General features: G+C 40.6%; 1 protein-coding gene across 1 annotated transcript in view; it reads left to right on the plus strand.

The window, feature by feature from the left end:
• The first annotated feature begins 253 nt into the window (after window positions 1–253).
• PGM5 (phosphoglucomutase 5) overlaps window positions 254–26,413 on the plus strand; it is a 69,650-nt gene continuing 43,490 nt past the window's right edge. Inside the window, exons 1-6 of the mRNA XM_066568923.1 lie at window positions 254–546; window positions 7,022–7,184; window positions 9,107–9,253; window positions 13,297–13,422; window positions 15,481–15,671; window positions 16,570–16,724. Coding sequence (XP_066425020.1) covers window positions 286–546; window positions 7,022–7,184; window positions 9,107–9,253; window positions 13,297–13,422; window positions 15,481–15,671; window positions 16,570–16,724 — 1,043 coding nt within the window. The 5' untranslated portion in view covers window positions 254–285. The remainder of the gene's footprint in view (window positions 547–7,021; window positions 7,185–9,106; window positions 9,254–13,296; window positions 13,423–15,480; window positions 15,672–16,569; window positions 16,725–26,413) is intronic.

A 26,413-nucleotide genomic window follows, 5' to 3' on the forward strand; every position in this document is an offset into this window, starting at 1 on the left:
TGGCCGGGGCCGCCGCATGCTGATGGCAGCGAGCCGGCGAGCCCCGGGCGCCTTGCCGGGCGGCGCGGCGCCGGCGGGGCCCCCGGCGGGGCGGGCGGGCAAGGGGCGGCGCGGCCCCGAGCCCGCCCCGGCTCCCTCGCCTCGCCGGGCGCCGGCCGGGGGCCGCCGGGGGCCGAGCGAGCGCGGCCCCGCCCGGGGAACGCCTCTGGGCTCCGCACCGCCGGCTCGGCAGCGTGCGCCGGGGCCGCCGCAGGCCAGCGGAGCCGCGGGCGGGCGGCAGCCGCCATGGAGCGGACCCCCATCCCCGTGCTCACCGTGCAGACGGCGCCCTACGAGGACCAGCGCCCCACGGGCGGAGGGGGCCTGCGGCGGCCCACGGCGCTCTTCGAGAGCCAGCGCAACTACCTGCCCAACTTCGTGCAGAGCCTCCTCTCCTCCGTGGACCTCCGCGACCGGCAGGGCTGCACCATGGTGGTGGGCAGCGACGGCAGGTACTTCAGCAAGACCGCCATCGAGATCGTCGTTCAGATGGCCGCGGCCAACGGGGTAAGCTGTCCCCTCGCCCTTCCCGCCGCCCCGCAGGTGCCCCTGCTCCCCGTCCCTGGCAGCGGCACCCGCGCCCTGCCCGCGGGAATGCGGGGCAGAGCCCGCCAGTGTCATCCCGGAGAGCGCTCGAGGCACAGGTAAAGCCCGGAGGAGCCCGCCTGCGGCTGTGTTGGAAATTATGTCTTAAACAGTGCCACGGCCAGCCCCGCACCTGCCCGTTCCGGCGTCCCCGGGCTGTGCCGCCGGGCCTTGGACAGACGGTGGCTCCATCGGCGTGGTGGCAACCTCTGGAGACTGCCAGCCGTGCCGTGCTGTTTCGCCCCTTATTTTAGAAGGAGGAAGGCATGGGAACTGAAACATAAGGTCACTCTGCAGGAGAAAATGTAGCAGAGTTAAAACTAAGTACGCGGGGAACAAAGGTATCAAACAAGCACTTGCTGCTCAGGATATTTTAGAAGAAAATGGTACTGTTGAAGTAAGAGGAATTCAGCATTTTACCCGCAACCTTAGGAAAAGAACAGTTCTTTCCTCCTGGTCACTTGCTAACAAATTATAAAATGCAGGGGGAGACCAGTGTCAAAAACCTCTGGTCAGACGGGATACAAATTTTTTTGGTGTAGTTTTGAATGTAGGAAAGAACCCAGGAAGAGAACTTTTGTCTTCTGCTAGAAGAGAGAACTTATCTCCTCTGTGCATGTGGAGAAGAGATATTTCTGTATATACGCATTCATGTGTGAATGTGTATATACAGAAAGCTGGAAACACTACATAATCCAGGCTTGAAGTTCCTACTTCAAAGCAGAGTTGAAACTGCTATCTCTTGTTATGATGCCTAGACTGATCCTCTAGGTTTGGCAGAAGGAGTGATATAATTCTGTAGGGTTTTTTTTAATAGGGATTTTTTTTATTCAAAAGCTCAGTACTTTAAAGGCATTCCTTTCAAAAGATCTTTCAATTTTGAAATTAATCTCCATATGTGTTTGAATTTTCCCTGCTGATTTGCTGTCACATACAAGACCAACCAGCCTTGTATGAATAATGAGTATTTTAAATTTACTTCAAGTACGTTCTCAACATGGTGATAATATCAAGCAGATGGTCAGTGATGCCTTAAGATTTCAGAGACTATGTTACATACTGTCTACCTAGTGCAAAATCACTGTTCATATAGGGACTTGTTAGAGGCCAGGGTTTAAGTGGCCCAGGGTGTGGGAGGGCTCTGTGGGGGACACTGGTGAAAGTGGGGACAGTGGCGAGACTAGCACAGTGGTTCCACCTGCAGTGTCCGGGAAGGGAGCGTGCAGGGCAGAGGAGTGGACTGGTGTGCGGGGAGTTGCAAGGAAGGTGGGAAGCACATGGAGGAGTGCTGCTCCAGAGCCCCATTGCCCTTGTGGCCCAGTGGAGACAGTCTCATTGATGGAACTGTACCTGTTGGCCAGGTGGGGTAAGGTGCAGCAACAGCTAAAGCAAGAGCTGCCCTGCAGAGGCTGAGGTCCTCATGCTGGTAGGAGCTACCGGAATGGGTTTCAGTGCAGAGTGGCCACAAGAACTGAGGTGCTGAAGAAATTTAGGATTTAGAGGAGCAGAGGCTTCTCGCCCAAGTTATACTGACTAATTTTTCCTGTCAGCCTGCTTCCTTCCTACTGCTTCTGTCACATTCCCCATCTTGCTGGAATATCTTTCTGACCTCAGGAGATTTCCAGTTTGAGATGATTCTGACACCTTGCTGTAATAATGGTCTTTCCCCTTTCTTAGTTACTGCAAGTTTCTTAGTAGCAAGTTTCTTCCTAGTGCTTTCTAAAGCCAAACTCCTAATGTTTCTGCTCACAGTTCTCACAAATACCTGAATTCACGTGTGATTCTCTTGCTAATGACACAGTCCTCAGAAATTGAGCAGCCTAGCTGGTAGGGAGCTATTGAAAAGGCTTCCTATTTCCATGTTCTAACACTCTGTTCCCTCTTTAACATCTTCACCATGGTCATCTTCACCTCTGTTTCTCTCAAGCACAATGTAAATGCGTAAGTTTCACATTTACTTCATTAGTACTAGTTGTATGTTTTATTTTTTGGCTGTTAAGATACACCTGCTGGGAAAATATCTAAATCTCCTTGATAGCATTGTTTAGTGCTGTGCTATATAAATAGGGGGAGAGGAGGAGACTCATGTGAGCAAAGATCTGTCTCTCTGGATGAGGTTAATATCATGAGAAAGCATGTAGCTGGTATCACAGGGAAAGAAGTGAATTGATGTAGGCTGGATCAGATGAAACGTGGGGAAGGCTTGAAAGGTGCATTGAAAATGTTCAGCTGCTCTGAGTGCCAGCAGTGCTGATAAACTGAACTTTAATCTCCTTGCTGGAAGACCCGTACCAAGAGCCATGGCTAGTTGTGCTGGCTGAGTACAAAAATAAATGTGATTTTCTATTATCATCTGTAAATGGATTGCCCTTTAGAGTTGCTAGGTTCCTCTTGTTCTAACTTGTGGGTGACTCATCCCACATTCCCCCTGTGCTAACAGCCTAGCATGGTTGGCATGGGCTCCAGTGCAAGGAATGAGATGAGGTCCCCTGCTCAGTCAGCTGCCAATGCTTGGCCTGCCTTCTACTCATCCTTGGTGCTGCTGGCTCATGCCCTCCAGCTCCAGGCTGCAGGTCCATGCACCACTGCTGCAGCCTGCACAGCCTTCCTGTGGTGGCAGCAGCTACAGGCTGGCCCATGCTCTGCAGCTGCCAGCAGCACATATGCCACCAGCTCCTTCTGTTCAGAGCCAAGGGTGACTGGCCAGGGTTACCCCTCAGTTGGCACACAGCTGGGATGGTAACAAACACTGCTGGGTAAGGGATGCATGTCATGGGAAGGTGGGGGACTGTGAGGAAGGGCAGACAGAGGTCCTGTACCATTCTGGGTTGCAACAATCAGTTTGACAAAGTAGAGGTGGTAGCAGACCATTTGAGGGTCTATTTCCCTTTTCACCTGCGTTGTGCCAGTAGTAGTGCAATACAATTCATCTATGTATTAGATGGAAATACTCTATTAGACCCACCAGCTGGATGGGGTGTCTAATTTTAAATGGAAGGTTTAGGATACGTTTAAACAAGAAGCTGTTATTTGTGAGTCTCAGTGGTGGATCAGAAGGCAGTGCCATTACTCTTGAATGTGGAAAGTCATGACAACGTGCTAGAGAGACTGCAGGGTATTGCTAGTAATGCTGCAGAAGTGTGAGATGGCAGAGTTGAATTTTCTGGTTGTTTCCTATGTAATACCATGTTGGTTTTATTTTCCATGGCCTTTCATGCAAATCTTCCCTGCCTCCCTGGGTCTGTGTGATATTTATTTGCTTCTACACTGAGCATGGTGTTCATATTCCTGAATTTTACTATAGTATCCTAAAGATACTAGTAAATACAGGAAGGCAGAGCCCGAAGGACGTAATGTACTTGCTTCACGTTCTTTCAAGTAAAATTGGCTGAGGCATGTGAGAGATTACTGGGAAAAATAATTAAAAAAAAACATTAAATGAGTCCATAGTAATCAGCTGAATTGTCTGAAAAGGCACAGCTGCAAGTGGTAATATTGCATAAAAATGTTCTTGTAAAGTACTTGTTAGGGTACTTTATTCTTTCAGCTGTAACTGCTGAGGATCTTTGTTTCTGCTGTTGTTACTAAAGTACAGGAACAAAATAGAATGTGGCATAGGGATACAGTAAGAGAAGAGATATTACATGCCTGTGATCTTGTAGCCATGCAAGTTTTTGAATTCCAGAGATAATCTTTCCATGCTATGAAATTGTCCAAGATTTTCAGAAGGATATTACTGGAACTTTAATTGTGACCCATTATGTGGGTACAGTTTGGTAACCGTTTTAGCTCAGATTGTGAGAAGTCTGTAAAAACAAGTATTAATTAAATTAATTAAAGAAATAATTTAATGCTGGTTTAGCATTTGATTCAAAATGAACAGATTCTGAGAAGATGACCTTGTGCATTCCTGCCACCAAAATTAAAACAGCAAAAGAAGATGGATAGCACATTTACACCTCTAAAGTCTGCACTGTCCTGAGGGAGTTTTGTAGAAGCACTGATGGCCTTAATAAAAGGTGAAACTTTATAGTAGTCCCTGCAGATAAAATACTGTTGTATCATTTATGTAATGTGATTTGTCGGATCCTTAGTTTAGAATGCTAAATATTGCAATATTTCTATAGTACAGAAATTAGCATAATAAATAATATTTCAAAGTAGTATAGAAATAGTAGCCTCATGACAAGTGCTTAAAGCAAAATCAAATTACTCATCTTTATATTAATATTTGGCATCCAGAAAAATGGGAAAACTGGTTTGTGTGACATCTGCTGAATGGGAAGAAATGAAATATAGCAAAGAGATAGTCCTAGGTAATTTGTGCATTCTGAATAATTTAAGGATTGGACTAACTTTAAAAAATACAGTGATGTGCATGAGGACATAAAACTCACTACTTTAGATTTAGAAATACCAAAACCATGCTTGTGACAAGCCTGCATGCAAGTGTAAATATGTTTATACTTGAGTGCCTCCAGATAGATTCAGAGTGTTGTTTTCAAGCGTTTTGTAAAACGTCATTGCTGTCATATTCCTTTTGTTTACTCATACACAATACTGTTTTAAGAGCTGGCAACCATTTCTGACAGCTGTATTTGGAAGATTGAGTCATTGCTCTAGCTTTCTACATGCTTCACAGTTTAAAAAAAGGGAGGAACAATATTCAAAACAAACAATTTAAAGGTTTTTAAAATAAAAATTTTCTTTTCACGGTAATATTTTGTTTGTTTCTTATTAGCTCTCCTGTTTTCTAGCAACATTCCATAGGCTTCAGAATTGTCTGCAAAAACTCTGAAAAGAGAAGCAGGTAGACAAACAATTATTCTTTCATCAGAGCTTGAGGTAGAAATCTCAGAAGAGTGCATTTTCTGCACATTTTTTAAAATTGAAAAGCAGATCCTGTGGTTCTTACTGAAAGAGAAACGGTTAGACATAGTTTGTGATTGGTGAGAATTATCAAAAAAGTAATTTATGGTAGAAGTTGATAATTTCTCTGTAGTCCTAATTTTTGAAATTAAAATAGTTTACAAAACCATCTTAAATAATAATCTCCTAATCCTTTGCTCTTCTGAAATTATTTGAACCCACACTTTTAAGTAACCATTAAGGTCCTCTTGTGAGTGCCCAGAAAAACGTCATCTGTGTACAAAGGAACAGCTCCATATGGACAGGAGGCAGGTAGTGACACCTCCTGTGCTGTTGCTTTGCTGAACAGACTGTGGAGCTATCAAATCTCCTTCAAATTAGAGAATGAAGTCTGAAGTTCAATTCCTAGTCTGCTTTCAGATGGGGAGTCGGAGGGATTTGGTGTTCTGCCTTTCCCTCTGCCTACCCTAACAGCCTTGCCCCTTCCCAAACTACTGCTCAGTAGTGGTGGTGGTGATGATAGGGGTTTATTTGATTTTTTAAAAATATTGATGTTATTAAGAAAGTCCAGACTTCAACAATATCCTTTCAAGCTCCTTGCGCAGCTGCCTCAATTCTCCTCTGTGATACTTTACCTCCCCTTCTCCCCTTGCTTGTTTGCGTCTTCCTTTTGCGTTCCCCAGAAATTGGAACTCCTCTTGTATTTCTTTGTAAATACATTTCTTGTTGGCTCCTAGATTATTTATGTTAAACTGAAACTGTAGTATCTGCATAGGGGATGAAGGCATGGTTTTGAAATTGGAACCTTGCAGTGGAACTGCATATAATACCAAGCACATTGACTCAGTGTTTAATAACACCACCTGAAAGGGTTTTTTTTTATTTTAAGAATGGTGGGAACTTCCCCTGCTCAGCTGTGCCCTGGGAAACTATTCATTTGGAATAGCCAAGGAGTCATTGATAGCTGAAGGAGGAGCAATGCTTTCTGTGGTGCAGGACATCCAAGGCTGTCATGCAATAGAAGTGTAACTACAAGAGACTGAAGGTCCTAATGTGGAGTGGTACTTGTGATTACACTGGAAGGCTGCTCTGTGAAAGGCAATTTGCTTTCTCTTCTTTTTCTGTTAAAGCCCCAGCCCTGCAAATGCATCCATGGGGTCAGCCCTAAACTCTACTAATATCTGAGAGGATTTGCTGACTTGTGGGGTTACCTGGCAAGTTTTGGTAGCAGGATGATAGCCTACTGTTGTGATTGGGAGTTTTGCAAATCCTTGTCATTGCTGTGCTCTTGCTGTACTGTCGCATCCAGGCCAGTGGGGTTAAATGTGCCAGGTTACAGTATTTTTTGTCAGTGCTCCAGGTTAGCATGCAACCAACTCATGGATATTTCTCTGCAAAAGATTATGTTCTGTACCAAGACTTTACCATTTCTATCCTGTATACATATTCCTATTGTGTGCATGTTTGTATACTAATTTTCAAAAATTTAGTACTGCTCAGACTACTTTGGCTTGTTTTTCCCATGTAGATTGGCAGATTGGTTATTGGACAGAATGGGATCTTATCCACACCTGCTGTTTCATGTATCATCCGAAAGATCAAAGCCGCTGGTGGAATTATCCTAACAGCTAGCCACAGTCCTGGGGGACCTGGAGGAGAATTTGGAGTCAAGTTTGAAGTTGCCAATGGAGGTATGGTTTTTTTAAAAAAAAGACACTACAACATTGCATCTTGGCATCCTGGAAATGGCTTGTGAGGATGACTAGCTGTCTGTAATTATGTGTTTTTTTATTTACTCTCTTAAAACTGTGGAGGACGTAGGCATCTCTTTTTCTTTAAATAATATAAGTGTATTTGTATACATGGGTCTGAAAAATAAGAATTAAATGTTCATTGAAGCCCTTGGGGTAGCTGTAAGATTTCTATAAATAACTTGCCATCTGGTTTTTGCAGTCATTTATGTAGGCATCCAGATTACTGTAACAATTTTGATCCTTTTATAAAGATGCCTATGAGGGAGCTCTGTTTTCCTCATATTTCTGTATTGCTTGTCTTGGCATTTACCTTAAAGCGTGTAATTTCAGAAGTACTGTACGCAGTGTAACTCATTATCTTGTGTAGAAGAAAGCAAACGAGAAACTTCTTATGTTTACCCAGGAAGTAACTTATCCAGGTAGGGAGTTGTACCCTTTTACCACTGCAGTTCCACCATTGAATGAGGGAATTTTTGTATATAGCTAAAGTCTTGTTTTCCGAAATTGACAGCTAACACATTATGTTGTTACAGGTTCTAACTTACCTATGTAACTTACCTATGTATGTTATAGGTTCTGTATGGTTTACATTACAGATTTGTGTACACTTATATAACATTATGTGAGGTTGCTGACACCTTGTATACCTCACACATGTAGAGTGCTTTCCATCTGAAAAAAAATTAACTGAAAGTGCTTATATAATTTTTCTTTCCCTATTTTGAAGGTGGGAGAACTTGAGATGGGGGGCTTTCTCCCTTCTTTCTTGTGTAATTGAAGAATGTGCAGGGTTAAATGAGTGTGATTTTATAAACAGAATAGGCTTGAATCCCAGAGGGATTACAGGGACTATGTCAGGTCAGCCACTAAGAAAGCCAGGGTCACAGCACGCATATACCAGAGCTGAGCCATTAGATGAATTAGCACTCTATGAACTTTAAAACACCACATGCATCTAAAATCTGCTTGATAAATGGGTAACAGTTGGAGGTGTGGTCTTTATAGTGTGCTTTGCCTTTTTAAAGAGAATTCAAAAAGACTATTAAGCTTTATGTATGAAACACTCCTCAAACACAGGTCACAAGGTTTAATTATTTATGTTAATCAGCCAGGCCATAATGAAAAGTAGTTGGTTTAAGTTCCAGCTGAGAAAATGTGGGTTAAGTATTAGGCAAGGTGTTTGAACTTGAAGACAGTGTTTAAGCACAGCAACAAGCTCCTAGGGAAGGTTATTGTTACTCTATATTCTTGCTCAATCTATTTTGCAGATCCAGGTCAAGCAGAAGTGGCTTGTCTCCGTAGCTGTAGAAGAGAATGTAGAGTGGCCTGTGGGATCTCCTTAGCTGGAAATATCAGTAGACAATACATCCATCTATCAAGGAAGTTCTGTAGCTAATGACATCTTTAGTCTTTGAATGGGTTTGGATTAGATAAGTAAGATTTCATTTTGGAAGCTAAATGAATGTAGACAAGTAAGAAATCATTTTGTAAGCTAAATGAAGAGTTTAGTGGCTGGTTTTTATTATAGTGATTTGGACCATCTGGTGCACTGCATCTGAGATGGAAGACACTAATTTACATGGCAATTCACTGCATATAGCATCATTGCTAGACAAATGGAAAGTTAGTACTGAAAAAGCCTTCAAAGACATTTTGGATGAGGAGAGAGAACAAAACAGAGGGAATAAAACAAATAATTTTTAGAGTAGAAGTATAGTTTTAATATAAGCTGTGCAGAGTCAGATAAGCCAGAAAGGGACTTGTTGCAATTCACACTCAGTTGCTCGGACTCAAACTTTTCACTGCATAGGAAATCTTCATTTAAAAGAAATGACCCATCACATTATTTTCTGTTATAGGACCTGCTCCAGATATAGTTTCAGAAAAAATCTATCAAATCAGCAAAACCCTGGAGGAATATGCAATTTGTCCTGATCTCAGAGTGGATTTATCACGCCTAGGAAGACAAGAATTTGATCTGGAGAACAAATTCAAACCTTTCCGAGGTATCAGTGTGTGCTTTTACTCATGCTAAATCCATTGAGTCTAAATATTAGTATTACTGCAGAATTATAATGGGTAATTACATTAGCAGAACGTCAGTTCTTCAAGATGCCTTACTAAAAGTTATCAAAATGTGAGACAGTATAGAATCATGAAATGGTTTGTGGTGGAAAGTACCTTCAGAATCATCTTGTTCCAAATGTGCTGTCATGGGCAGGGAGACCTTTCATTAGACCAGGTTGCTCAGAGTCCCATCCAACCTTGCCTTGAACACTTCCAGGTATGGGGCATCCATCAGCTTCTTTGGGCACCCTCTTCAAGTACATCACCGCCCTCACAGTAAAGAATTTTTTCCTAAAGTCTAATCTAAATCCCTTCTCCTTCAGTTTAAAACCCTTCTCCCTTTTCATAACACGGTTCGCCTGTTTCAAAATTCTCAGCTGCCTTTTTGGTACTGGAAGGCAGCTGTAAGGTCTCTTCAGAACCTCTCCATGCTGAACAATTCCAGATCTCTCAGCCCATCCTCTTAGGAGTGGTTCTCCATCCCTCTGATCATCTTTGTGGCACTCCCTTGGGCTTGCTCCAACAGGTCCATGTCTTTCTGGTACTCAGAACCCCAGAGCTGATGCAGCCCTGCAGGTGGGCTCTCACCAGAGCAGAACAGAGGGGCAGAATCCCCTCCCTGGCCCTGCTGCCCACACTGCTCTGGATGCAGCCCAGGACACAACTGGCTTTCTGGGCTGTGGGTCATGCCCAGCTTTTCATTCCCAAGAACCCTCAAGTCCTTCTCTGCAGGGCTGCTCTCAGTGAGTTCTTCTCCCTGTGTCTGGAACTGCCTGATCCAGGTGCTGCGCTTCATGCTTGGACTTGTGCAACCTCAGGAGATTCTCACAAATCCACTTCTCAAGCTTATTCCCGTCCTTCTTCTGTTGTGTCAGCTGCACCGCTCAGCTTTGTCATCTTCAAACCTGCTGAAGGATCACTCAATGTCACTGCTGATGTCATTGCTAAAGATATTGAAGGGTACTGACTGGTCCCAAGACCAAGAGCCTTGAGGGAACCCACTCCTCACTGGTCTCTACCTGGACATAGAGTCATTGACCACAACAATCTGACTGTGTCCATCCAGCAAACTGCTTTTCTGTTGAATAGTCCATCCATCAGATCAGATGTCATCAGACGTCTCTCCAATTCAGAGATATTGGATGTGATGCCATGTGGTCCAGTGTTAAAAACCTTTAAGAAGGCTACATAGATCATGCTGGTCTATCATATATCATCTGAAAGATCAAAGCAGCTGCTGGAAGTATCCTAACAGCTAGCCACAGTCCCAGGAAACCTGGAGGAGAGATTGCAGTGAAGTTTGAGGTTGCCAGTGGGGGTAGAGTTTGGGATTTTTTAAATAAAGCAAAAGGTCTCATCAATAGACTCCTCATGTCAGGTGGCCAACCACAGAGCCCTATGTTGATCTGCTTCTTGATTTTCACCCAAAGGGTCTCAGTCTGTTTGTGGCTGTTTATCAGAGGCAGCTCTTGACAATCTGACCCTTCTTTAACATTGAGCACAACACCCCCACCCCTCCTGTCTGTCTGAAAAGACCCAGCCTGTCTCTTCTGAAAGGCTTGCAGCCCTCGGCTGCAGTGCGCCAGTCATGTAACTCATGTCCCATGTTTCTGTGATTGCAGTTAGGTCATACTTTTCTAAATGCACCATGGATTCCAACTCCTTTTGCTTGTCTCCAATGCTGTGTGCATTTATAGGTAACCATTATGTTTGTTTTGCATTTCAGGATTCTGAGTTACAGACTTTTAAGTGAATCAGGCCTCATCTTTCAGCCAAATATCTTTGCTAAATTTATGCTTGCTAGTAGTTAAACACCAAACACAAACCTTTTTGGTCTAGGGATGGTTTGCTTATTGAAGTCTAATTGATAAAAGTGTAAGTGAGACTCTCAGTTTATTCATTTTTGTTCACACTTTCTGAAAAGTTATGGGATTTGTACATTCAGTGACTCCAAATGTAAAGGGATTGCTTAAGCACGTGTTTAATTTTAGGCATAGTGAATACTTTTATGCTTACAATTGATTTAAAATTATCTAACACAGCTGTTTTCTTGAAGGAGTCAAAAACAAATTAAGGGGTCCTGATATGTATTTCAAAATTAGTGTATATTTCATATATTTCAAATACTGTAAAACTCTATGCAGCCTCAAGAACTTTCTGCATTCCTGATGCCCTAGACTTAAAGCCATTTTGTTTTTCACCCAAACTTCAAATTTTGAGACAATTTACATTTTGAGAAATAAAATTTTTCATTTTAAAAAAGTCTTTAAATTTGGATTTCCCTGGGGTATTTTATTTTATTGTAAAGAACGTGTTTGGCTTTTTTAGGCAAACAAAAAGAGACACTCCTCTCCCCCAAATATGTATAAAAGTGCATACAAATATTTGCAGGTTTTCTGTATGTTTTTCTAAGAAAAAAAAAATCATTTTCCAATCACATCTTCTAAGAATACATCAACCTGAGACAGTAGAGCTATCAGGGAACTCTACTGAAGCAATGCAATTGGCTTATAAGTGCATGAATAAATACAGTTTACACAGATTTCAATGCAAATTGAAGGTGCAGAAAGAATGAAAATAATAGAAAAATTAATTTAAGATACTCTCTTATGTATTTGAAACTTTTTCTTCAGTTGTATGAACTAACTTCTGTGAATCAAGGCTACAAGAATCCAACCCTCTATGAATCAAGAGGTGCTGGAACAACTGAGGTTGGGTTTGGCTGGAGTTGAAATAATTTTTAGACTTTAATCCTTCATGTGCTTTGTATTCACGTGTGTGAGCAGCTCCACCAGAGCTGCCACATTTCGTATGTGTAAAGCTTAGGGCCTGCTAAAATGCTGTAAGGAGCAGGGCATAGAAGACAAATAATATAGTCCTAGTAAGTGTTTAAAACTTTCAGCATATAGCATAGAATTGACTAGGTTTTAAAAAAAAAAAGTAGGTTTTACAGATAATTTTTCAGCCTTGAGAACCTTTTTTTGTTTCTTCAAGCATATTGTCACAATCTATTATAAGTGTTTTTCTCAGGCTCAAAAAATGTCTCTCATTTTCATGTCTCTCATTTTCATGTTACTCTAAAGAAGAGCATTAGTGTGAGGTCAGTGTTTCTGTGCAAAATTGGATGAGATTCTAATTATAATTTAACTTATAAGTAAGATATTTCAAGATACTAATTTAACCGGATGAAAAGACATTTGTATAACATATGCTTTTAAATTTATTCAGGAAAAGTAATTAACTCCAAGATGACTGAGAAGCATGGCTTTTGACTGTTGTTTGGTTACTGCTTTCATTATGACAGACTTATTTTCATTAATTCATTTTTGTTTAATGTTTTACATCCAAAAGAACTAGAAAAACTGTAGTGCTCTCCTTTTACGAATTTAAATTTCAAGTTATCAAGAACTTAGCAAGAATACCGGTGAGCCTTTGCTTGCCTAAATCAATGAGATCTACAATGCAAAAGTATAGTTTGTTATCCATCTACAACAAACTGAACACAGGTATTCCTGGTGCCAGAATTTAGAAAATAGATTGTATGTCTCTCTTGAAGGAATTATGCAGATGGATACTGCTGTCAGGTAGAAGTTGAGTGGTGTTAACTTGCCATGAACATCCTTTTCCTCTGAAAATAAACCTGCTTAGCTTGCAAAGTGTTTCCGTGGTTTTATGAACAATCTGTTAAGAGTTTACTTTGATGTAAGGTACACTCATGAATGTCTCAGTGAAATAGGAGCTGTCAACTTACATTATCTCTGCAGTCTTTTGGCAGGCAAAACTGTTGATCTTTTCAAGGCTTACAGCTTGATAATAGCCACACTGAAGGCAGAGGGAGCCTTAGATTCTTCCTCTTTTCAAAGCAAACCTGTGTGATGTGGGATTGTGTGCCCTGACTTTAGTTCTGTTGGGTGGAAGAGAGCTGGAAGAAATAACTTCACTTGGATGAACTGTAGTCACTTTTTTGGTGTGATTTTTCTAGTGGAAATTGTGGATTCTGTGGAAATCTACCTCAATCTCCTTCGAAGTATTTTTGACTTCAATGCCATCAGAAATTTGCTGACTGGACCCAATCAGATTAAAATAAGGATTGATGCCATGAATGGAGGTATGGAATTAAGTGCTCTTGGGACAGAATTTCAGTAGGTACACTGAAATAACTTCCCAATAAAAGTTGCACACTGCTGTGGTTTCCCAATAACATACAGCATATAAACGTTGGACTTTTATGTAATAGAAGCTAAGGGTAATAAGGAAGGAATTGAACCTTATACTAACAAGAAAGGCAGTCTTAGTAACAGGTTATATTTCTTACCAGGCAAAGAGATTTATCTTACTTGATAAATAAGGACATATGTGTCCAATAAAAGTTTTTTTTTCTGCATTGGAAGCAATCACGGTGAGGTAATCTTGCCATGACAGGGTGATGAAGTGTATTGCAGTGTCCAGTGACTGAGGAGGTTACAAGGCTGTCTCTACTAAGAGGAAATTATAAATGGTATAAAACTAGTAAAGTCTGAACAAATAAATTAAAGAGTTAGCTCAGACCTCTGTCTCACTAATGTTAAAAGTGAGCAAATTTCAGAGTACTGTGGACAAGTTGAAAGTGTCATAGAAGACAGCAAGGGGATCAATGGTGTACTGATATTAAAAAAATATAAGCTGTGTCACTTGGGGAAACACAAACCAGGATAAGATCTGTTTTAGGCTACATTATGAATATATAAATAAGGATTGCTGCAGATAATGAGTTGAAGGATAGGAGCGTGAGTAAGACTGTTCAGCATTATCTTATGGAAAACAGATTACATCAAGCAAACCAGGTTTCATTCTTTAATGGGATTACAAAACCAGACCCATAAAAGGAGTTGGACAGACTTAGAAAACTTCTGTAAAGCATTTTATCTAGTACAGCGTGATAGCTCTGATCACCCAGTTTTGCCAGACTGTGTCAGAAAGGCAGATGGTGCCCTTTAGCAGTGCAGAGGGAGCAGTGAGGAAGGCACTGCCCCTTGTCGCGTACTACACTGGAGAGAATGTTACTAAAATACCTTGGAGCTGTCATGTTCAGAATTTTTACAAGTTGTCAAAAAGGTGCATAGTCTGTTTAGGATTAGAAAAACTGATGCATCACAAAGATTTTAAAGGACATAGCTTGTTTACTTTATTTGCAAGGTGGTAGAGAATTGGCTTTATGACCTTGCATTTTGGTGGAGAGATGGCTATCTATAATTTAAAGTACACGTAGATTAAGTGTATACAAATGGAATGTATTTTTATGGCTGTGCATGCTGGTAGTTTAACAATGGCAGAGAAAAGAGTAATTTGATAGGAGTCCACTTTAATACCAATCTGAATCACGGTATATTTTATGGAATTAACATCTACATTTTCATGAAAAGAGGTTTCACTCACACAGTTTTACCTCAGGTCTCTGCTGCTCCAATTAGCAAGATTTAGGAGTAAGGTAGGAGAAAGAGAGAGCAGTCACTCATGCATTTTTTACTTTTGAGTGGCCTGTTCACACCTGCATCAGGGAGGCAGAGTGCACAGGCAGTGACCTTTCAGTCACCAAATGCAGGTTGTAATTATGGTATGTAACAGCATGGGGTTTTAGTTGGTCATATCTTTAACAAAACAAAGAAGTACTTTGGAGTTAGTTTTGAGAAAATTTTAATTTATTCTCTGCATGGTAACAACTAAAATCTAGTAAAATTCTTTAGTGGACATATCTATTGCAATTTTCACATGAATTGGAATCTTAAGGTAGGTGTATTTCCCATAGGTATTCACCTACTATTGTTAACTTTCCTTGCTATTATGTGTTATTTAAACACATAGAATAGTGTTTTTTTATTATTTATTTTAGTGAGAAAACCTCCTTTATGTGTATGATAATTTCTTTACTTAATAATCTGTAAAAAAACCTCTGTGTCTTTCACCATTTTGATTTTCATGCTGAATTGATTATTTTCGTAATGATTAGTTATTTATTTTGAGGACAATCACATATTCCACTTTGAAATAATAGTTTGGGGGTTGTTGCAAGGACAGATGCATAGAATTGCTGAAATTATGTTTTGTATGCAATGTCCACAGTGCTGTGAAAAATTTGAATGTCAAGCATATGCTTTTGTGATTGCATGGCAGATTTCTGTTTTCACAGTTATGGGACCCTATGTGAGAAGAATCTTGTGTGATGAATTGGGAGCTCCTGCAAATTCTGCCATCAACTGTATTCCTCTGGAGGATTTTGGTGGACAGCCTCCTGATCCAAATTTAACATACGCAACTGCCTTGCTGGAGGCTATGAAAGGTGGCGAGTATGGATTTGGAGCAGCTTTTGATGCTGATGGAGTAAGTATTTAGATCTGTCCTGAGGTTCCACCATAGTTGTTATTGTGTCTGGGGTCAGATATGGGACGTGTAAGTATAATTTATCTGGTTTTCAGTAACCCATTGAAGCTGAAAGTGGTATTACTTTCAGGTACAGATGGTAACATTTTCAACCCATAAATCAGACACATATGTTGTAATTTTTCTCTGCAGATGACTGAAAATCAAGCAGAATTTGAAGGTGGGATGAGAATTATTTAAGTATCAGGCTGGTTTTGTCTTATGCTGGTGTAACGCTTTTTTCCTTGGTTAGGAGCACACAGCATGTAGATGATACAGACTTGTCACAGTAAAGAGTAACAACATTAAGTCCTTTTTAGTTAGCATCATGAAGTAAGGGCTTTTTAGCTAAACAAAGCACTGAGTCATAACCTCTGTTTATTTTAATTTTTTTATGTTGCATTGTCACCATAATAAAAAGCATTGTATTACAAAAGAACTTTCTGCCCTGACAAGGTGGGAGAAAGATTAAAAGGTTCTGAAGAACAAAAGCTGTTTTCTATTCTCAGTAAACACAAAACACTCTCCTACACCCCTAATAGTGTGTGCCATTGGCAAAAAGATTCTCCTACACAAGCATTCTCTTGGCAGAAACAGAGCTGCTGAAGTGACACGTAGGAGGCAGAAGCTCGAAGTTGATCAGGAGCATTGATTTGGAAGGCAGGAGGGAGTGATGGTGTGATAGTGAGATTATAAACATGCCAGGGTGATTCCAGTAAATTTTTCTGCCCAGAGAAGGATATGAGTTACCCAAAGGCTGCCCTTCTTCTCTCTATCTCCAGTGGATCTAGGAAAAGAAATTAGGTGTCCTCAATACATGGAATTTAGGATGCTATTTTAAATCTGTTTTCTTCTCCAGGACCGCTACATGATCCTTGGCCAAAATGGTTTCTTTGTTAATGCATCAGATTCACTGGCTATAATTGCTGCCAATCTGTCTTGCATTCCATACTTTTGTCAGATGGGTGTCCGAGGATTTGGCAGGAGCATGCCTACCAGCACAGCTCTGGACAAGTAAGATGAAATATTTATTTGTATCACCTTGGTCATTACATTAGTTATCTCTACTTTTTATTACATAGCAATTCCAAAACTGTGAAGTCTTTTGATAAGAGCTTCTAATTTTCCCAATCTTTATGTGCTTTATTTTTTAAACTGGTTTTGACAAGATTTTGGTTTTACCTAGACTAATTTTTCCTGTTTTTACTTGCATTAAAAGAGTTTAATTCAGTTTGGAGAGGAAGTAAATTGGTAAATCTCATGTACCAATATTTCACTGTATTCTTCCATAAAACTTTATTCTTTTTATTAGTAAATAATGGTTTACAGCCTAATCTGGCAGCCCTTTTCATGAAAGTTGTGGAATTTAAAAAAGGATGAAGTAATAATTCAATACAAAAAATCAAAACTCTCCTTAGACTGAGGAAATATGAGCATCTTCAAAATCAGCTGAATTTTGAAAAAGTTTCACCTAGGCCTGAGTTTACTGTAAATATCAAAACAAGATGATTACATATTATTGCATTAATATATTCTGTTTGGAAAAGCTTTGGCTAAATCAATTGTGTCTCAATTCATCTGGCTGCATAGCTTTACTATGACAAGTGTGATCTGCTGCTTCCCTTAAGTGTGTCTAATCAGGAAATAGTAATTTTAAAGTGAAAGGTAGGTTGTATGGAAAGGTTGATTGCTGTATCTACAGTTTGCCTATTCAGGAAATTTTGAGGTGTTACTAAATTCAGAGCTTGCAGCTTCCTCTAATGATTGACAGAGTCTTTGGGGATATATTCCTTACTTGTGGGTAGATAGTCTAGTTTAAGGAAATACTGTTAGGTCAGTGTTTGGTGTGTTTTGTTTATTCTCTTCAGCGGTCAAAAAATCTCCTTATCGTTACATTGAAATACAATATAAGTAGAATTCATTTTGTATGTAAACACCATATCTGCATTTCTGTAAGAACTGAAGAAACAGTGACATTTAAACATGTTTTTCTATCTGCTTTTCATAAAGTTTGATAAATATGTCAGAAAGCATGAACTCAAGTCCCTGTCAATGCTCTGTGACTGTTTGAATTATATTCTTTGCGATGTTTACTTGACCTTCTGGCACAAAGATTGTTTCATAGTGATTACTGCCTTATTTAGTTTTGTGGAGCTAAGCCTGATTATTAAATAAAACTGAGCAACTGATAATCATGGAAGGACTTAAGTATTTTCCCTTCCATTCTTACAAATATTTATTGTTATGAAGTTTTTAGTCTGTATCCAGGACACTTGATTTATTTATTTTTTAATTTTGTTTTGTGGTTCTCCTTGTTTTCTTGAAGACTTAGGAGTTCCATATTGTCATGTAGTTCAGTGTAGATCGTGCAGTTTTCACATAGGTCATGTGGTTCCAAACCCCCTGCCATGGGCAAGGATACCTTCCACTGGTTGTGCAACTCAGGCAGTGTGGCTGGAGCACTGTAGCTGGTAAGGCTGAGGCAAAGCTGCCACTGAATTCCTCAGCCTTCTCCATGTCCTCAGTAACCAGGTCTCCTGTTTCTTTCTGGAAAGAGTCCACATTTTAGTCTTCTTTTAATCACCAGTGTACCTATAGAAACTATACTTGCTGCTTTTGACATCCCTGGCCAGATTTAATTCTATCAGGGCTCTAGCTTACCTAGCCTTATCTCCAGCTACTTGGACAATTAATCTGTATTCCTCACAGGCTACCTGCCCCTGCTTCTACACTCTCTAGGCTTTCTTCTTGTGTTTAAGTTTGTCCAGGAACAACTTGTTCATTCACACAGACTTCCTGGTGTTTTCACATTACTTCCTCTTCATTGGGATGCATCTCTGTCAAGCCTGTAGGAGGTGATCCTTGAATGTTACCCAGCTTTCTTGTGCCCTTCTTTCCTCCTGGGCTTTGTCCCATGGCACTCTATAGAGTAGATCCTTGAAGAGACCAAAGCCTGCTCTCCTGAAGTCCAGGCTAGCGGGCTTGCGGGATCCCTGAGGATCTTGCATTCCACCATTTCATGGTCAGTGCACTTCACATTCCACACCAGCTCCTTGTTGTGATGAGATCAAGGTTCAGCTTAGGATATCTCCTTGTTAGCTCCCCTGTCACTTGGAGAAAAAAAAATAAATTCATCCATGCCCTCTAGGAACTCCTGGGTTGCAAATGCCCTGCTGTGTTGTCCGTTCAACAGATACCAGGGTGATTGAAAGCCCCCATGAGCACCAGGGCCTGTGAAGGTGAGGCTGCTCCTGTCTGTTTGTAGAGGGCTTTATCCATCTGGTCTTCCTCGTCAGGTGGCCTATGGCAGACCCTCAGGCTGTAATGTCTCCAGTCACTGCTCTCCCTTTAATCCTGTCCCCTAAAATCTCAGTAGGTCCTTATCTGTCCCTGCGTGGGTGGGTGTGGGCTGACTGCATGGATTAGAACACTGTTAAGAAGTATCATACACACCTGGAACTTCCTTGGAAGTTCACTGAGCTTTGGCCTGCTTCTGAACCTTGGTAATAAGCGTGACTCTCCTCTGGGAGAACTGGATCAATTCCTGCCCACTTGGCTTCCGTCTTCTGAGGTCACAGAGATCTTTCCTGAAGTCTGTGCTAGACAGCAAATGAAAACCACCTCTTTGTATGGTGTGTCCATATTGTGTGGCCACGGTTTAGCCTAAATAATAGAACTGGAACTTTTCTTTAGCTCTATTAAAGAAAAACAAATTATGCACAATAACTTAGGGATTTAGAAAATCTGTTCCTTTTCTGCTTGTGTGCATGATGTGTTGCTTAAGACTCTTTCAAAGCGCATTATTGAACTTAAAAAGAAGGAAGCAATAATCTAAAAGACTCTAAATGTTGCTTAGAAATATGGCATTAACAACTGGAGCAGTGAATTACAAGAGAATTCGCTCAAAATACTTAACCAGTGTTGCTTGTATTTGCTTGAAGTGACTTCTGGAATATACTAGTATGGCCTGTAGGGAGAGGATAACACTTGACAGGAAACATCTGCTTTAATATGCTCCAACATCAACAGGATTGTGGCAGTACGTCTCCAGACTTCAATTCTCTGGCAATATGTACTCATAGGCTGGTGTTCTTTTTGTTTTGGGGAATGTGAACCTGTATTCTCTGTTCAAAAAACTATTCTTGTTTCATATCCTTGTATTCTGATTTATCTGATGCCTGCATAACAGGAAAGGAAATGAAATACTGAGATGTTTGCTAACAGTGTACAAAATGAGAATCACAAGGGTGAATAAAAATTGTTTCTGTAGGAAATACAAAGTTGGGTGTGTGTATAAAATAGCAGTCAAGATGGTACTGGAGAAAAAGGTTTCTGAGAGAATACTGTATTCTTACACTGGCATCTGATAGGTTGTTTCTACGGCAAGGTTCTTTCAACAGCATGTAAGTGCTTTCATTACACTTGGCCTGGGCAAAGCTGAGCACCTTACTGTGCTGTACCCTGCCACTTTACATCTGGGAGCCTGTCTCTTAATGCAACTTCCACACATCAGTGTTCTGTCTGCTGATTGTCTTTGTTGTCTGATCATCTAGAGACAGCTTCTAAGGGGGCCTGTGGTGACAATAAATGTTCTGGCTTGTTTACCTCCTGTTGACATGGAGGGCAGAGATGCTATGAGCTCTAACCCATCTGCCTTAAGGAGGCTGCCCCTGACAGCAAGAAACATTGCGGTTTAGAGTGTGGTCCATTTTGTCTGAAGCACACCAAGAAGCTTTGCTTATGTCATAGAAACATTTAGGTTGGAAAAGACCAATGAGATCATGAAGTCCAGCCCACCTGCCCTCCCTCCCTCCTTCTTGTTCTTACATTTTTGATTTCTTCTCTTCTTTCTCTAAACACTGCATTTATTTTCATCTATCTTTGTGCTCTCTCTTACCTTTCACATTTCCATGTTTTCCCCTGTTCCTCTTATCCCACTTCCTTCCCATTCAGCGTCCCCTATTTTTCTTCAAATATGTACCTCAGGCCACAACACACCACATCCTACTTGTGCCTTTGTCATTATTTCCTTGAATTCTTAACATGCAAATCCTGCCTGGATTTTTTTGTCTGTCTTTTCTTGTGCATTTCTTCTATGTTGTTGGTCATCTGAAAAATTGTGTGCCAGAAGTAGGATAGGTACTGTGTATTTCTTTTTCCCTGCATGGACACCCTTTACTATTGAGTTTAAGGGATTTTTTTCAACATAAAGGCTTCTCCAAGTCATAAATATGCCTTTCTGCATGGTTCATACTGTATTCACTTTGTGACTGTGCTTTGTTCAAGTTATGCCAGCCATGACCTTCCTCTTTTTATCTTTCTTCAGCATGATAATTCAGTCTCACTCCCTCTTATCTGGAATAGGCTCGCTGTGAATTTTTTAAGACACCTCTGTCAAACTTAGTGCATGTCACATATAAGCAGTTTTTGAATTAGATAAAGCAGAAGGACAATTTGTGTTCTGGAATGCAGAAGGACAACTGCATAAAACCTTCATGAATGTAATTTAACATGTTTGAAGTGTAATATAAAGTTGGGGAGCACTGTGATTGGAAAGGTGTTTAGGATTTGTAACTTCTAGAGTAACATTGCGATATTAAAAGTGTCCATATAAATCCTTTGTATACTTGTATATATAGTAAAACAATAGGGTTTTTTTCTGTAACAGCTTTCAAATATGTTCTACAGCTAAATGTTTTATTTACACAGATATGACATGTTTGAGAAGACTCATGGAGGAAAAACAAGCTATCATTACAAAGCACTGATGTTCTTACTTTAGCTGTGCCTCTTGATTTTATTTCTACAATGTGCTTGTAATCTAGCTGCTATCCTTTTGTCCCTGAATGTTTTTTAATCAGTGGAGGTGATTTATCATTGCAAACATTTTCAAAGATATCCTTAGGGAGTTGTCTTGCTCTTTATGTTTTTTTTTGATGGTGGATTTGTTATGCTTTACTATAGTGTGGCATATTTGACTGTTGCAAACCCACCATATGCTTGACTATCCAGTGTTTCATTATCCTAGCCCACACTGGTCCAAACATGCTGTAGTCATGACAGGCTACATTTTAAATGTGTATGGGGTAAATGTTTATTCTCAACACTTTACAGGACAATGGCAGTTGGATACTCAAACGCTTTTTCAGTGAAAGATAAAAATGAGCATATAATCTATTGCATATTCTTGACATTTACAGGAGAAAATGAATCTTGTGTTTTTCAGTGGTTGCTCATGAATAAAAGGATAGAAAACATGATGGTGTCCTGTCCCGTGAAATATCAGTAGAATACTGATATTTCAGTCATATCTGAGTATCTGTGTTGTCCTTTATTGATTAATGGCAAGAGATGCTAAGCAATCCCATGGCTTTTACTTGGCACACAACTTAGCTTTATTATTCCCTTCTGAGATGGATTCCATGGCCAGTTCTGGGCCTGAAGGCAGCTGTTCCCTGTTGAGAATGGCAGGCTGCAGAGCAGCCTGACTCAACACACAGCTCTTACTTTTACACAAAGGTAGCTGGATTCTGGCCTGTGCATGGACTGGACTGCTATAGCTGCTTAGCTTAAAATGAGCAGGTTCATTGGTTGTGCAATGCGAAGCTTGCAGGACTGAATACATAAAGGTGATTTGAAAGCTTTCTTCATGTAAGAGAAAATATGAGTTGAAAACTATGCAGTGCTCTGTTTCCAGCTTAATCTTTGGCTGAGAGTGAAGTCAGTTTGTCAACCAGACTTAGAGAGATAAAGATTTGGTGCTTGGTGAGAAATAAATATATTTTGTAACCTTGATTGACTCCTGTTTAGAAGTATGTGTATTTGTAGTTCTCACAAACAAACAGACTTTTGTCTAGGCTTAATGTGCTGTATCTGAAAAACTACCTGAGAAAAAAAAATGTTTTGCAAAATGCCTGGAGCAAGCCTTGTAGTGTGCAATAGATTGATGGCAGGTAACACAAAGTCACAGATTCTTAGTGCCACGTGTCTAATTATCTCAGAAAGTATACAGCTATGAATAAAGAGCAGGAATTCCTACAAATCTGGTAAAAAGTCCAGAAGTGTTTTAATTAAAACAATCTGAGGAATTTTGCATCCAGTCAGTTACAGAAGATTTTGTGACTACTTAAAAGTTAAAGACCCCATTTCTTTCAGGTTTTATGCAATCTTATTATATGCTTCAACTTAGAAAGGCTCATTGGTATATCAGCATGTCTGAACATGTTTTGCCCAGGCTGGAAAGCACAGCTGGTATCAGCCCAAGAGCAGCCTTTCCCATCAAAGGATTTTTATGTCAATGGGTGACCTTCATGGAGAATGCTTCCTGCTGATTTAAAAGAAAATTTCTCTGGCTCAGAATTTCAAAACAATGTGTTTAAAAATCTACTTCTAGGATGTATTAAAGTATAATCTTCTTAGGTTGTTTAGAAATTAAGAGGACAGTAAATTGTTCTTTACATTCTGTGTGTTTTGAAGGTCACTGTAAGACTGGCAGAACCAGGGAACTTAAAATTATTTGAAGAAGATGGAGAGTCCTGTTAGACCAGATCTTATTTTAAGTAATAATCAATTGAATTATTGTATTGATTTTGAAGGAGAAGAAACATTGTCTCCTGTTTCCTTTTGTGGGAGAAATGAAAGAAGTGGAAAATCTTTCCAACATCAACAATTCTTTGATTCTGTAGTAACAGTCTATACCTATGGCATACTATACTTTCTTCTTTCTGTATTTTTTCTATGAGCACTATAATATACTTGTCTACTTTCTTCCTTTCCCTTCCCAGACAAGTCCTACAACCAAAAAGAGCACTTAACAATTTTCAGTCTTTAAAATATACAGAACAGTTTGCGAGAGAGCAAAGGAAAACTAGTGTAAGCCAGGCAATCCCAATCTAAATGGCATCATTAGGGAGCTACTAGAATAAATAGTGTCTAACTAAACGGATTGCCTGGCTGATAAAATGATGGAATCTGTTGATGGTGTTAAGATAGTAGATGTCATTTACTGCCATTTTAGCAGTCCCATGTTATTTCTGTATCCAGGAACTTTATGTTTCAATGGGTGGAGAGCTAGGTAGGTAAAAGTCTGGTTTGATGCTCAGACTCACAGGCAATTGGTTAATGAACTGGTAAAAAGTGGGGTACTGCAGAGGTCTGTTCTGTGACCCATGCTGTTTAACATATTTGTCAGTGGTCTGAAGGGGGAGATGGAGGACACTCAAACCCAGTTTGTAGATGACACCAAATTGTGTGGGACCCGTTGATGTGCTGGAGAGCAGAGCCAGCAGTCATGGAATTATCAAGGTTGGAAGAGACCTACAAGAGCATCCAGTCTGACCACTCACCTGGCACTGCCTGCCACTGTTGCCCCTAAATGACCAAACCCATCTCCAGATCTAGATGCCTCTTGAACATACACAGGGATATTGACTCCACCACTTCCATGGGCAACCTATTTCAGTGCCTGACCACTCTAACAGTGAAAAATTTTTTTCTAGTATCTAATCTGAATATCCCCTTTCTTAGCTTAAGGCCATTTCCTTTGTCCTCTCACTGTAGCCACAGTACAAGAGACCAACCCCCACCAAATAACAACCTCCTTGCAGAGAAATTGTAGAGAGTGATTAGGCCTCCCCTGAGCCTCCTTTTTTATAGACTAAACAAATGCAGATGCCTCAGAAATTCCTTTTTACTAGATCCTTCATGAACCTTGTTCCTCTTCTCTGGACATGTTCCAGAACCTCAAAGTCCTTTTTGAAGTGAATGGCCCAAAAATTGACATAGTACTCAGCTGCAGCCTCACCAGGAGTAATACAGGAGGATGATCTCTGCCCTGGCCCTGCTGGCCACACTGTTCTTGATTCAGTCAGGGGAACCTGGACAACTGGCAGGAGTGGATGGCAAAGACCTAATGAAATTCAGCAATGACAAACTGTGCCCTCAGAAAGGCAGAGTCCTGCCGTGATGTGGAGTGCAGCAGAGGAACTGAGCAGCAGCTCTGCAGAGACAGGCCAGCATCCTGGGGGACAGTTGTCTGAGAAGTTGTGTGCTCTGGAATCAGAAGAGGCCAGTGACATCCTGGGCTATATGAATAAGATAGTGGTGCAGAGGGTGGGGGAAGTTATTATTCCCTTCTTATCATGTGTGAAACCACTCCCAGATTTTGTTTTTTGTTTGGTTTGGGGTCCCCACTATAGGAAAAACATCAGTAAAGTGGAGTGAGTTCAGCATAGGCTCACCAACACAGATGGGGGCTGGAGCACAGGCCCTGAGAGGAGAGGCTGGGAGCTCTGTTCAGCCTGGAGAAGGATGGCTTCTCTGGTGGGACCTAACAGCAGCTGCCGTACCTACAGAGAGTGCCTGTTGAGAGCCACTGCCTGGAGCCAGGCACTTCCAGCTGTGCATGGTGGAAGGACAGGGGGCAAAGAAATTTGAAAGAAGCAAGTTTTGTGTCCAGGATGTTGGACTAGAGACATTCCATGGTCACTTCCAATCTAAGTTATAGTACTGTGTCCTTATAAAGAGACCTTTGCAGGAAAGCCCTTACACCACCAAGATTGTTGAGCCTGCCTGCCTGCACCTATGCACTCTTGTAGTTACTATGTAGCAGCAAGGTGTTTTATAGAAAAAAAATTATGTTGTGTAATATTATTTTTTTTAAAATTTTCTTCAAAACCAAAGAATTGTCCATCTAGAGAAACTGCATTGTTTCTGTCCTGATCATTTTCTGAGCTATCCTGCTGTCTCTGAATGAGAGGATGGAAGTAGTATTGTGGTACTCAGGAGGGGAAGAAGCAGCTAGGGAGGCAATCAGTAACTTCTGATATGTACCTAAAGCCATTCTTTCACTGTTGTTCAGATAATTCAGGGTACGGGTAATCCAATTTGAATGGCAGCAATACAGAGTTTTGTAACACATGTAGTGGATATATTCACATCTGGTTTGCATCTTCATCAATGAGCATAGGCACAGTGAACCAGCTGACCTCACTGTAGTAGCCAGGAAAGGCTAATGAATATGAGATGTGTACTCCTGAGTTAGTGGAGGGTATTTTGCCTATGCTTAGTTCATAGGATTATTGCATATCCAGAAAGTGACCCTGGGTCTTGCCAGTCTTTAGTTATGACATTATTGATGTTCACCTCACTAAGTATATGCAGAAGAATATAAAGGAGAATACCTCTTTATTAAATCTTACAATTCATCATGCCATTTTTCTTCTCTGATATAATAAAATCTTCCTGAAAGTTTCTGTAGAATTAGAAAACTTAGAAAGCATTTCTCCTTGCCTTCATAGACCTTTGTATTGCTGAAAAACCCATGGGTTCTGTATGCAGCAGTGACTGTGCAGGACTTGGGACTAGAACAGAAAAGGTACCTGTTTAAGGGTGGGGAGGTGAGAAGGCTTTAAGTGTTGTTTTTTCCTTGTTCATACTTTGGGATTTTTTTGTTTTTCTGTAGTTTGTGTTCATTACCTGGCTGATATTTCATTGTTGCACTGAACACAAAGCTTTTCCTTAATGAGATGAGGTCCACTACTAAAATTCATTTGTGTCATTTTGTGCTCGGGTGTTTCTTACATTCTCAGGTAAGTTTCATTTTCCAGGGACCGGCTTGCTATAATGAGCCTTTTTGTTTGTTTCTGTTATTTCCATGCATTAGGAAGATTGGTCTCCTGTCTTACTCAGGAAACCATCAACAA

Source organism: Molothrus aeneus, chromosome Z (assembly GCF_037042795.1).
Source record: "Molothrus aeneus isolate 106 chromosome Z, BPBGC_Maene_1.0, whole genome shotgun sequence".
Taxonomy (NCBI): domain Eukaryota; kingdom Metazoa; phylum Chordata; class Aves; order Passeriformes; family Icteridae; genus Molothrus; species Molothrus aeneus.